At 38.8% G+C, this 11,898-nt stretch overlaps 1 protein-coding gene across 1 annotated transcript in view; it reads right to left on the bottom strand.

The window, feature by feature from the left end:
- LOC104626832 (CDK5 regulatory subunit-associated protein 2-like) overlaps positions 1-11,898 on the bottom strand; it is a gene marked incomplete at its 5' end in the record, with an annotated part of 30,254 nt that overhangs the window by 9,843 nt on the left and 8,513 nt on the right. The window contains 8 exons of the mRNA XM_010294855.1: positions 1-203; positions 329-415; positions 2,192-2,440; positions 3,851-3,972; positions 4,188-4,377; positions 5,797-5,913; positions 10,295-10,420; positions 11,552-11,736. The exon at positions 1-203 is cut by the window's left edge and continues 69 nt beyond it. Coding sequence (XP_010293157.1) covers positions 1-203; positions 329-415; positions 2,192-2,440; positions 3,851-3,972; positions 4,188-4,377; positions 5,797-5,913; positions 10,295-10,420; positions 11,552-11,736 — 1,279 coding nt within the window. The remainder of the gene's footprint in view (positions 204-328; positions 416-2,191; positions 2,441-3,850; positions 3,973-4,187; positions 4,378-5,796; positions 5,914-10,294; positions 10,421-11,551; positions 11,737-11,898) is intronic.

The following is an 11,898-nucleotide window of genomic DNA, read 5'->3' as shown; positions in this document are numbered from 1 at the left end:
TCCTGCTAAACCCTGTTGCCCTTCTGAAATCTGTTTCCGCAGAGCGTTATAATCCTCAATCAAGCCAAGAATGTGGCGCCCGTTTTTGTCTGCCCACATACGATGTCCAGGCACAAGACGAGGGGTACACGCTGTACTGGAAGATGAAGTGCTACTGCAGTGTGAAGTGCTGTCTAAATCGTCTTTAGAGGCTGAGTGCGTACCTGGGAAAGAAAAATAGCTTAATTTTTTTATCCTTACACGTAGAACTAATTGACGCTAGACTTCTCTTAAACAGCGAGTCTGGGATACTGATAACATGTGTGTTTTAAGATACTTTTGGATGTACCTGTTTTCGCTAGCGAAACGCAATGTCCATGCTTCTGCAGCTCACAAACATTTTTCCTGCTGGTAGCAGGGCATTTGCAAAGGTTTTCTGTACATAAAAATGGGACAAGGAAGACTGTATCAATAGGAGTTAACAAGCATTAAAAAAAAAAACTTCCTAGCTCTACTTCTGTTCCTTTTTTTTTTGCTGATGCTGCACTTGGACTCGGAAAGCAGGGAAACACAGGTAATTTTCTAGTACCACGCCATGTATCTTCCAGTATTTACCTACATTAATTGTTTCAGCATCTATCCAAAGTTCTAGGTATCTCCCAAAATCAAGTCATAGTGAAAAAATCTAAAATACATCCTGATGAAGATATTTTAATCAACAAATGTAAGCTTCCCATTAACTCCACAAGAAGTATGACACTCTCCACAGCTATAACATGCTTAAGATCCTATCTATATTGGCTCTCTTCAGACCTTCCAAATTCCCTAAGTACTATAAGTAAAGACTACTCACAGTACATCTAGAAAGCTAACAAATTCAGCTGTTGACATTCCAAGGACTCTTTCTGGTCCATATCAAACCAAGCTACTATAACTCTACTCACCATTTTCTTAAATAATGAGCTTCTCCAGCTCCTATGTGCTCTCCCTGATGCACGTCAAAAGCAACATCTAGGATTCTGTCTAGAAACTAAGCAGGAACAAATAAAATTTGGGGATTCTGGTGGTACAGGTTCCCCACAATAGCTGTTCCACACCCACTTGATCGTGACTGGCCCTCAGGAACCATCCCCATGTAGAGCACATGACCATAATTTAGTGTTCAAGTATAAAGCGCACAGAGAATGGTTTCAACCTGTAAATGTTACCTGCTACACTCCGCATCTTTCTTACTCCTTGTACAGAGCAGTGTAGTTATGCTCAGTATGTATTTCAACTGAAATATGATTCTGCTTGGACACAATGGACCCACAAAAGAAGCAAGGTGGTAAGAAACCCTGTTGTGTCTCACGGGCTCGCACACTAATCCTCCGGCTGGTGCTGCTTGCTCTGTGTGGTGTGTAAGATTTAGGTATGCATGTTCACGTGAATTGTATGGACCCAAAAAGCCCCGTTATTATTGGCTCTCATAAACACGATGTATACCTGTACAGGCAGTAGGAGAGGCGGCTTTCTGCTCTAAGTATGGAAAGCTGTTACTATGCAGAGTACTTTAGCAGCAAGGAAGAACATTCTTCTGCCCTCTGTATCCCATGTACATCTATATTGGGTCAATAATCTAACCCTGAGTAAGTATGGAAAGCTGTTACTATGCAGAGTACTTTAGCAGCAAGGAAGAACATTCTTCTGCCCTCTGTATCACATCTATATTGGGTCAATAATCTCACCCTGAGTGTAAACACTACATTTTCCCTGATTTGCTAAAACAGTATCACTTAACAGTGATTGAAATAAAGGTAAAATATTCCTCAAGGGCAAAAAGGGGACAACTGATTTATACAAAGGCCATTTACTGCACTTATTGATCATACTTGAGTAATATGTAGTCACCCTTAGCTGTAGAGCTCTGCATTAAAAAAAGAACCCCCAGGTAAGCAAAATTTATGGCAATTTAATGTAGGCATCCTTCCATCCCAGAGACAGTCTGCAAGTGCTTTTCTTGAATGAAAAGGAAGCGACAGCTGGAGGCTGTAAGACAGTGCAATGTGCAATTTTGCCTCCCCATGCACTAACAGCTCTAACAGGAAAGGGATTTGAGAGGCTGATGGGCAGCTCCCAAATGTACGCTCGATGTTGTATAAGGTTTTAAGAGCATCTTTAAAGAACAAGGCACAGGTTCTACAGTATAACAAAAGCATGTATGGCACAGTACCATTCATTCCTGCATAATGCTGAGATCCTTGTTTGAAAAGAGAGTTGATATTCACAGCTGACACTGATCTCACTTCCTTTCCCTTTTCTTTTGAAAGCTGTTCCTCTAATTTTTCATGCAAAGACTTGTTTGTCTCTATGCTTCTTTCAAGCTGCACTCGCAAACTCTGTATTTCAGTCAATAGTTCATGTAAGTCAAGCGGATTATTCTGATCTTTTATGAATTCTTCTGATGCATCACATCTGGGATCTGAGACAATTTCAAAAGAAACACTTAACATTTTTAACAATTAATATTAGCCATTATCAGAATGCTGAGCAAGTAAATTATAGCCAGCTTTATCCTCAATATTTAGAATTAACTACAAACAGCATTAAGATAATGGTTTGACAAGAAAACATGTCTTAATTGCTTCTACCCTTGAAAGATTTAAAGAGCCAAAAATTATTTTTCACTTTGTCCATAAAAGCTAATAAGTCTCATGCCAAAAGCAAAAAAAATACAGTAAAAACAGAACGAAGAGGATTTGCAAAATTTGAAGTGCATTAATGCACGGTCTGGGGAGAGAAAAAGGAATGAATAATCTCATAGTGCGGAGGAGGGATTAAGTAGAATCGGGAGTTTAATTTTATACACAGAAGAAAAAAGAAAATAGTGATCACCTGGCAACCAGAGGAACAAATCTGAACCTGCAAAAAGCAAGGGCTGCGTTCATCTTTTCATAGAAGGAAGTCAGTACACAAACAATTCCATGTATTCTTTCATGCTGAAAGCAAACTGTTCTCCTGACAGTGGGAAGGGGCTCAACTGCATAAGGAGGGTGCTGCTACTATCTAATTACATTACCAGTTCTGCAAGGAGACTTACTTCCATCCCTGAGCCAACTTTGGCTTAAAGCCTTATGCCAATAGGGCTCTTCTGCTGCAGCTAGGCATGAAATACAGGGACGGCAGGGCATATTACTTAAAGTAGCAGGAAGACAAAAAAAAAAATTTTTTTTAAATCCACTTTTACAAGAACTTCTAATGGGAAAGTTGCTGGATCCTGTAACGAGCATGCAGCAATGAACAGCAGTCCACTTTTTGACCTAACCCTACCAACAGATATGTGGTGGCATAGCTCCCTTAAAAAAGGTAGGAGGAACTCATATATAAGTCTCATTCTAACCCTCACCTTTAGAAACAGAAAAGCAGACAGGAAATTACTAAAAGTCTCACTCAGAAAGCAGTGCCAGCACTTCTCCCCAGCCCTAGGGAAAAGACACTACCCTCATATTCAGACAAGGCAAAGCACAAGCTACCCCAGTAAGCGTTACCTGTGAGGATGCAGCAGCATGTATTTAGGTTACAAGAAATATCTAAGATCCCAATGAAGCTTATACAGCCTGAGCCTGAATCTTTAGTATTTGTTTTTAGCTTAGCTAAAAAGATAAAAGAAACTTGGGTGTGCCATCAGAACATACCACACATCTCAGCCTCGCAGTTACACTCCTAAGTAAAAAGCAGCACTTGATGATAAAGTTGTCAGTTCTATTTTGCATAGCAGACACAAGTAGAAACAAAGAAACAGCGACCTACCCTACTGTCCTTTGACAAGATCATATTCAGAGAGAGAAGGGTTGCAAGGGCTAAGGGTATAGAAATAATTGCGCATTTATACCTGTCCTCTTCCTTCTTGCTTCTTCCAACTTTTCATAAACCTTGATCTCAGTTCGGAGTGACTGCAGTAACTTCTCATTCTCAGAGAGCTGATGTTGCTTTACATTAATTTCTGTTTGCAACCTGTTAAGTCCCAATAAATGGCTAAGTTAGAAGTTAAATTCTTATCTTTTGTTTCAAAATCTAAAATCTATTCACCTTTCCTCCACAATTCTTCCCTTGCCTTCTAGATATATCTACGCCCCTCATTAATGTTAATGGTTATGGCTAAACACATGCTTGTCACAGTGACAATTTTCTTCTCTAAATGAATGTCTAAATGTGGACAGAATCGATACCTGTTTAATTCATTACGACTGCTGTAAATCTGACATGTCAGATATCTGGTTTCATCCTCCTTTTGGCCAATTTGTTTTTGCAATCTTTCATTTTCTTTCTTCATGCATTCATAATCCTCATGAAGATGCTCAATGACTGCATTCTTTTTAGAAAGAGTTTCTCTTAACTTTTCATTTTCCTTCTGTTTATCTGAAACAAGAAGAAACACAAGGTACTGGCAATGCCTACAACCCACTAAAGCTATGCTTTTTAACAAAACCAGCTTTTTCAGAGACTGTCAGAAAATAACAGCTGCTCTTGTGAGTTTTAGGATTTCAGTATTTCAATTTTCTAATGACTTTTGCTAGATGCATCTTCTGTAACTTGCAACAATTAACCCCCCGCACTCACAAAGGCTCAATAAAAACCTGGGTACAGCCTTACATACCAAATACACCAAATCCCTCTTGAAATTCGGTCAGAAGGATAGCATTCAACAATTGCTGTCAGCAGGCTCCCAAAGCAGGCACATGAATTTTTCCAATCCTCACAAAATAATGGATTTGACTTCTCATTAGGAAGAACTCAGTAGGATTCTTCTAGGACATGTTGCATCCATGTTCCTCTTTGTCTCACAGAAATCCCTCTGTCCTCTCCTTCCCAGCCCTACTCATCTGCCAAATGTATCATATCGGTCCTTCTTTCCTTGGCACAAGCTATTTCCCCAGACTGGTTCTGTGACAAAGAATTGCTGATAGGGGCAACTGAGCCTCTTGAGGCAGATGCCATCCAAGACACTTACGGGGACCCCAAGTTGTTTATGACCCTACTTTTAGCATTGGAAAAGGAGGCGGCAACCTTGGCAACAACAGGCACTAAAACAGATGAGAAAATACATGACACCGTAAAAGCACTTGGAGCTTCTTCCAGGCTGAAAATATGGAGACTTATAACCTAACTGTAGTTTAAGGTGCTTTTATGAACCTAGCTGGCAAACTGTTGGTTTTCTTGGGGGGAAAGAAGAAGGAAGACTTTTAATATTCTCTCTTCAAAGGTGTGAACATGAGGAAAGTTTAAAATTAATCTCAGGGATCACAAAGACTTCCAAAGGGATTCCTTCAGTTCTGTTGTCTTCTAAATTGCTTACAAAGAAAAGATGACTTGGCCTGTCCAGTCAACGCTCTGCAGCAGACTTCTGAACCTTCTGAACCCCTCTGTACTGAATGGTTTCATTTGCAGCAATAAGCTATTCTATAGCACGCCTTTTTTTTTTTTTTTTTTAAGAGGGCTTCAGAATGGAAGGACAGGGAAAAAGGAGCAAGAAAATGGTAATAAAAGGCATGAGGGGGATGGATAAAGAATGTATAAAAAGAAAGGAATGCAAAAAGACGAATGGAGAAATTAAAGTAAATGTCATATAGATAATACTACAAATAAACAGAAAGGAGCTTTACTGCTACTCCTTTATCATTGTCAGCCACAGTTGTAATGCTTATGGTTGAGCATGGAATTTCAGTGATGGACAGAATGGTTTAGTCAGTTTAATGAATGGACCGTTAATATTTCATTGTTTTCTGATCTGAAATGAGTTGCAGTCTACTCCTGTAAAGCACAGTTTTGTATTTTTACCTCTGGATCCTTTTGCTAGCATTGCATTCAGAACTTGATTTTGCTTCCTCAGGAAATGTATTTCAGAAGTCAGGAAATTATGCTGCTCTGAGCCATGGATAAAAACGTTTGCAGAACCTATAAATATATACATAAAAGATGATTTATGAGTCATCTCTAGGTCATTAAAGATTAAACTTTCCAGACAAGAACAATTTTTAAAATTGCAGAAAAACATGTTATGAAAGATATTTCTCCCCTGTATATTTTGAAGGTTATCCCTACAGACCAAAAGGCAGTTCAGGTTAATGCCAAGTAATCCAGAGCCCTGCATCACAAGTACCTCTCATTGCTGGGCAATCATTACGAAAATTGCAAAATTGTCCCTGGCAGTCTTTACCTATCAGCTAAAATTCCAACAGGACAAAATGCAGGAGTATTTTGTGACATTGTTAGTCTTTGAAAATAACGCAAACTGTACGAAGGTTTGCCATGTATTTCAGGCTTGCTCTGTTCATACTGTTGTATTTAATGACACCATCACAGAAGACCACTAATGCAGGAAGTAATGTAACCAGTCTGCTAATACATTTGTTACCTTGCCAGACTACAGCAGAAGGCTGGAGTCACTGTCTTTGCCTCTGCTTACAAACTGAGAACCTGTTTACAATCACAGGGATGAAGACTCATCCCTCTTAACTTTGTCTATTTAACATTTAGATATCTGAGCTAATGTTGATCAACCTATGGCTTCCATCAACAGTCATGGGGAGAAACAGGCACCTCCAGAGCGCAACTCATCTGATGTATCCTCTCCACACCTCTCTGCGGGTGACATCCCCTGTCCTCTGAAGAGACATACCTCTCTCCAGTGCCTCTGGATAACCACCACAGATTTAGATGTGTGGCTTTTAGAAACCTTAAGACTGATGAGTCCTACTTTGAGGATCTTATTGAGATAGTCATATGAATGTGAGTGTTCAATTGTGTATGCAGTCGGTCAAATTCCAGCTTAGGTAGTCCTCATAACGTACTGTATTTATACTACTCGGCCCACAGGGATGTATAATGTTACAGTACAGTCTGAAAAGTGCCGCATTTCACTCCCAAGGTGGCTGCCTCTGAAACGCAAGTCAAGTAATTGTTATTGCCCTTGATAACCTGCTTATAGTCAGTTAAACACTTCAGGACCCACTGGAATTAGCATTACTGTTAAAAGTATTTTTCAGTTGATTGGTTACCCCAGTATCTCTTACGCTTTAAAGCTTGAGATAACTACATGAGTGTCAACTACTTGGTTAATAGAGAAATAACCAGCTGGCAAAAAAATTAGCTGAATGTATGAGGAGCCTGCCTTTCAGCTTTGGCAGTTCAATTCAATTTGATGTGCTGCACTTCCTCTCAGTAATCTCATTTTATTGTAATCCCAATTGAAGCTTTTACCCACTACCTAACTGGGATGTAGTGTGCCATGATATGCACCTCTTGTCGTTACTGAAAGACTCAAAGGCTCTAGAAGCCTGGCACTAATGGCATTTTACTATCTATATGTTAAAGAGTTGAGGTAGCTATGTGAACTCAAAAGGCTTTTTCCCTTTCAGATTTTAACAAAGCAATTCAACTTGAAGTGGTAAGGCTTGATGGTCTCATCTTGATTCTAATTTTATTACCCATCACCCAGCTTTATCCTGTTTGAAAAGTTATGCTATCACAGTTCTACTGAAAGGCTTTAGAATATAACTATTAGTTATCTTACAAAATAAGGGATAATGTAGAGCCAGTGGTAATAAGGCCACAATCCTGCAATTTGACCCACTACTGAGACTACTACTTCTGTGCAGAGCCCTGCTGACATCAATTACGCTCTCCATAGATGCAAAGGTCCATCTAACCAGAGGAAGGTGGAGCATCAGGGCCTACAATTGGAATATACTTGAGTTTTCATTATGTTTTGTGATGAAAAAGTGAGTGCTAAGGAAGCGTACCTTGAAGGTTTCAAAGGAAACACTGACTGAAAGGCAGGCACTATTGCAAATCACAGCAGAGAGGAAGGAAATATTCATTCCCAGGTAAAGCAAAATAAAGGCATACCAAAGCCGAAGGTAAGTCGGAGCAGATGCATTAGTTACTTATGGGTTAAAAAAAGCAAACAAAAGCCCCTTTTAATGTTAACTGCTGTTAATAACATTTGAAACCTAGGAAACTCAAAATTAAACCTCTGATTTTGTTTTGAAGTCTAACATTTGAAATGACTGAAGCAATTAATGATTCTATGATTCCCATTATTTTAGTTCTACTTGCACTGCAAGCCTCAGCTCTATAGTAATGATGTAGTCATTACCAGCACTTGAGTCATTTATAGAATACTGGAAGCCCAGAGGCATTTAAATACTTAGAAAATCTAAATATTAAAAAGAACATGGCAAAAATAGTGGGCAAATATGTGTATATACATCCATATAATGTTTATCAAACAAGAATAATTCTATGCATTAACTTTGGTTGAACAAACACCTCAGTATCACAAAATATTAATTCAGCAGGCTCTCATCAACAATTAAGTATGTTACAACTTGGTTTTGTTTTTTAAAGGAAAACAAACTAAGGATATTAAGTTAAAAGTAAAAAATTGTTTTGAATTATTATGTCCCAAAGGTAAAATCTGCTTCAACTTCACTTAGGAACAGCTTCTTACACTGAAAGTCAAAAAAAGCCCACCTATAAGGGAAAGAAGTAGCATCGTTACTAGAAGAGAGAATACGTGTATCCCATAACATAAGAGATCGTCAAAATGGAGAGAAACAGGAAGCACTGAAAGCACACAGTAACAAAAAGGAGCCGTTCGAACAAATAGATGCTTTTTTCCTTTCTTTTCCAAATTTCTCCTCCATGCATTGGTAGATGCACTAAGGCAACAAGAAGACAGATGGAAGGTATAAGACAGTTTATAAAGAAAATATACTTTCACTGCATTAATGGATGCCCTTGCCAGAATCTTTATGAAGCTGTAAAAGAGTTGGAAGTGTTTCAGTGTGGTCATTTCACGAGAACAGTATGCCTTTCCAGCAGCGTAAATACTTCATGAATGAAATGGATGTTCTTTATACACCCTTCCATCACTGTAAATTATTCCTGAAAGCAAACTGCCATTTGTAGGTAGTCTCCATTTAAACAACAACAGAAATGGATCATGGGGATGACATAAAACGTAATGAATGTAATGTCAATATTAGTGAAACTGAGTAAAAGGAAAGCATGTATGTATTTGCTGCCTACTTCCACTCTGAGTAATATTGCATATTAATCAATTTTCCTATGGGGGGAAATGAGGGAAGAAGAGCAAGAACAGAGTGTGGGAAAGTACGCCTGGTACAGTATGCTTGAAAAGGTGCTACAACAGCATCCTTAGTGAAAGCCTGGCTACCCTCTTACGAAAAGTTTTAAAGGCACCGCAGAGCTTGGCTTTCAAAGATGCTGAACACTAGCAAGAAAGAGGAGTGACTCTGAATTTGCATACCTATTTTTAGTATTTTTCATCCACTGCTTTATATTAGAGTTTGGAATGGAAACCAACTCTATGTTAAGATTTCCATCAGTTTCTGTCAGGTATTTATCATTAAAAACTCACGATGTCATTTTGTGTAGAACACAATTTATCACACCAATCAATTCAAATGACAAGCTGAACACCACGGCCTAGGCTTCGTCTTACAGATACTTTGTCCCTGTACATAAACACAAGCTGGCTGTAAAACAGTCAGAAAATTCCAGAGAAGGCATCTCCAACAGTCCTGCTAGCAGTGGTGCTGTACTGACCACCCCAGCTATACGCGGGGCAGGCGTAGAAAAACCAATTCCACAAAATTCCTACTTTGGATCAGTAACAGCAATGTAATTTAAAGCAAAGCACCTTCTCCTATATTCATACCAGGCCCAGGCCACACTGAATTATGTTGATAAAATGGGCTTACTCTCCTTTAACTGTCCCTGGCTCGACGTGGCAGAGGATTAAGAGGATGACATCCTAAAATCCACCACCATTACAAAAATAATGATATCCCAAAGGCACACATCAAAACAAAAGCTGGCTGTTTGCTGACAACAGAACTAGAAGGGTCTTTCAATTCTCAGTACGAAATTCAACCACAGCATCAAACTCATAAAACTACCTGGTGGTCCTGTTCTTTCAGCAATATGTGCAACTGTAGGTTTGAGGCTGTGTGGTGTACCTGTAGCCCGTAAAAGATTTGTGCGTCGGCACTGGATACACTTCAGGCAACGGACTCAAGGAAGAGGCACGTTAGATCTGTATTTATGCCACGCTACAGGCAGCGTGGAAAAGCTGTGTCTGCTGGTGGAGCTCAAGACGCAGCAGTACTCAGAGAAAGGCACATCATTTTCCAATTGTAAAGGGGTGGGATTTATTCAAAAAAGCACACAAAACATTTCCAGCAGCATTTGATCCCTCAGGCTTTAAGCAGGAAACGTAGATTTAATTTGTCATGAAATAAATTCTTACCTTGATCTAGTTCCTTGTCTGTTACTTGTCTCTCAAGCTGCTTCCTCAGCCTCTCGTTAGTTTTTATGGAGTATTCTAAATGTTGTCTCAGGATTCTAATTTCTTGCAGATGCTCCATTAATAACTCTAAATTAACCAAGAGACCACTTCTTATTTAGAGTAAATTATTGTATTCCTTTACACTATGTACTCCTGTCAAATCTAATGTGTATTAATATTAAAAAATGATACAGAGCTGTTCAAAATGGCAGACATTAAATATCTGACTCCACAACAGTCTTTTTCCACAGTGTCTAAACCATGCATTTAGTGAAAACTCCTACTCTACGTTTTAACTTAAACAATGGTTCAGTTTTAAGGCTCTTTAAACTTCATCTTCCTCTAATAACAATTTTATCGACTTAAAGCATTCCCTGTACTGGGAAATGAATCCAAAGTTCTGCAGTGCAGCTCCACATTCTGGCTCAACACACCAACAGTATACATTTTTCCTTATAACAATAGGAAGCTCACCAGAGTAACTCAGATATAAATCTGGCTTTGACTTACACAATGCCTACCATAATAAATAAATCTGTTCTATCAAGTTTCATTACTGTACCTTTTCCTTCTTGCTTTGCCGTTCTACAATTTTTCTTCCATTGGCTGTAAGTTTCAGCTTTACTCAGGAACTTATCTGCTCTAACTGTCACTATCTTATTTGTCAGTTTATCCATGTCATACGCTCCTGGTTTACTCTGCAGTATTTTTCTCCTGAACAGTACGTGCTATCTCAGCTATTAAATTTTCATCGCTGCCTATAACAAACTACTGCAAGCATCACTTGTGCTTAGTGAAACTATCCAGGTCAAACATGACACCACTTATTAATTATGCAGCACATACAATTCTCAAGGAAACACAACACTGGCTTTTATAAAATTAGAGAGTCTCTCTTTTTCAATGTAATGATCTCTTGACAATTGTCTATTTTCCCCTTATAACTTGTCTATCTAAAGACTGTCTGGAGTACTGTAAAAGATGATAGTCTAAAACAACAAAGACACAAAATATCATAGTTAATTTTGTTTCAAACAGGAGGTAGTTCAAATTGTTGTCATCTCTGTATGCCTTATTACTGAAATTGCAATGATTATGCAAGATACTGAAAAGCTGAAGCAGACAATCATTCTTCATTATTTCTTAATTAGTTCCCTTGTGTCTTATTTATCACATTTTCCCAATATCTAGTGAATCTTCAGTGGGGAAAAAAATTACCTGGGGGAAACTTGTTTGGCAGAAGCGCCAGTGTGCCATGCTGTCCTTCTAGGTCATGCCTGTGCTCAGGTGATCCAAGAGATGACTTTTCTGACAAATCAAAGTCAGACAAGCTATGAAGAGCAGATGGCACAGGTGATTCATCCTTCAGTTGCTGGTACATTGTGGTGTTCTTCTCATTATCCCTTTTGTGCCAAAAAAGCCCGTTTTGAAATAAAAAAATTTTATTACTTTGGAAACATGACAGAGCATGGTGTCAAATTTACAGGGCACAGGTAAAGCAAGTGAATTTATATGACAGAACATGACAAACCACTACACATCAGAGGTATATATCAAGACTGAAA

This window comes from Phaethon lepturus, unplaced genomic scaffold, assembly GCF_000687285.1.
Source record: "Phaethon lepturus isolate BGI_N335 unplaced genomic scaffold, ASM68728v1 scaffold16999, whole genome shotgun sequence".
Classification (NCBI taxonomy): Eukaryota; Metazoa; Chordata; class Aves; order Phaethontiformes; family Phaethontidae; genus Phaethon; species Phaethon lepturus.
Note: the sequence above shows the minus strand (reverse complement) of the source record. Positions and strands in the feature narration are given on the sequence as shown.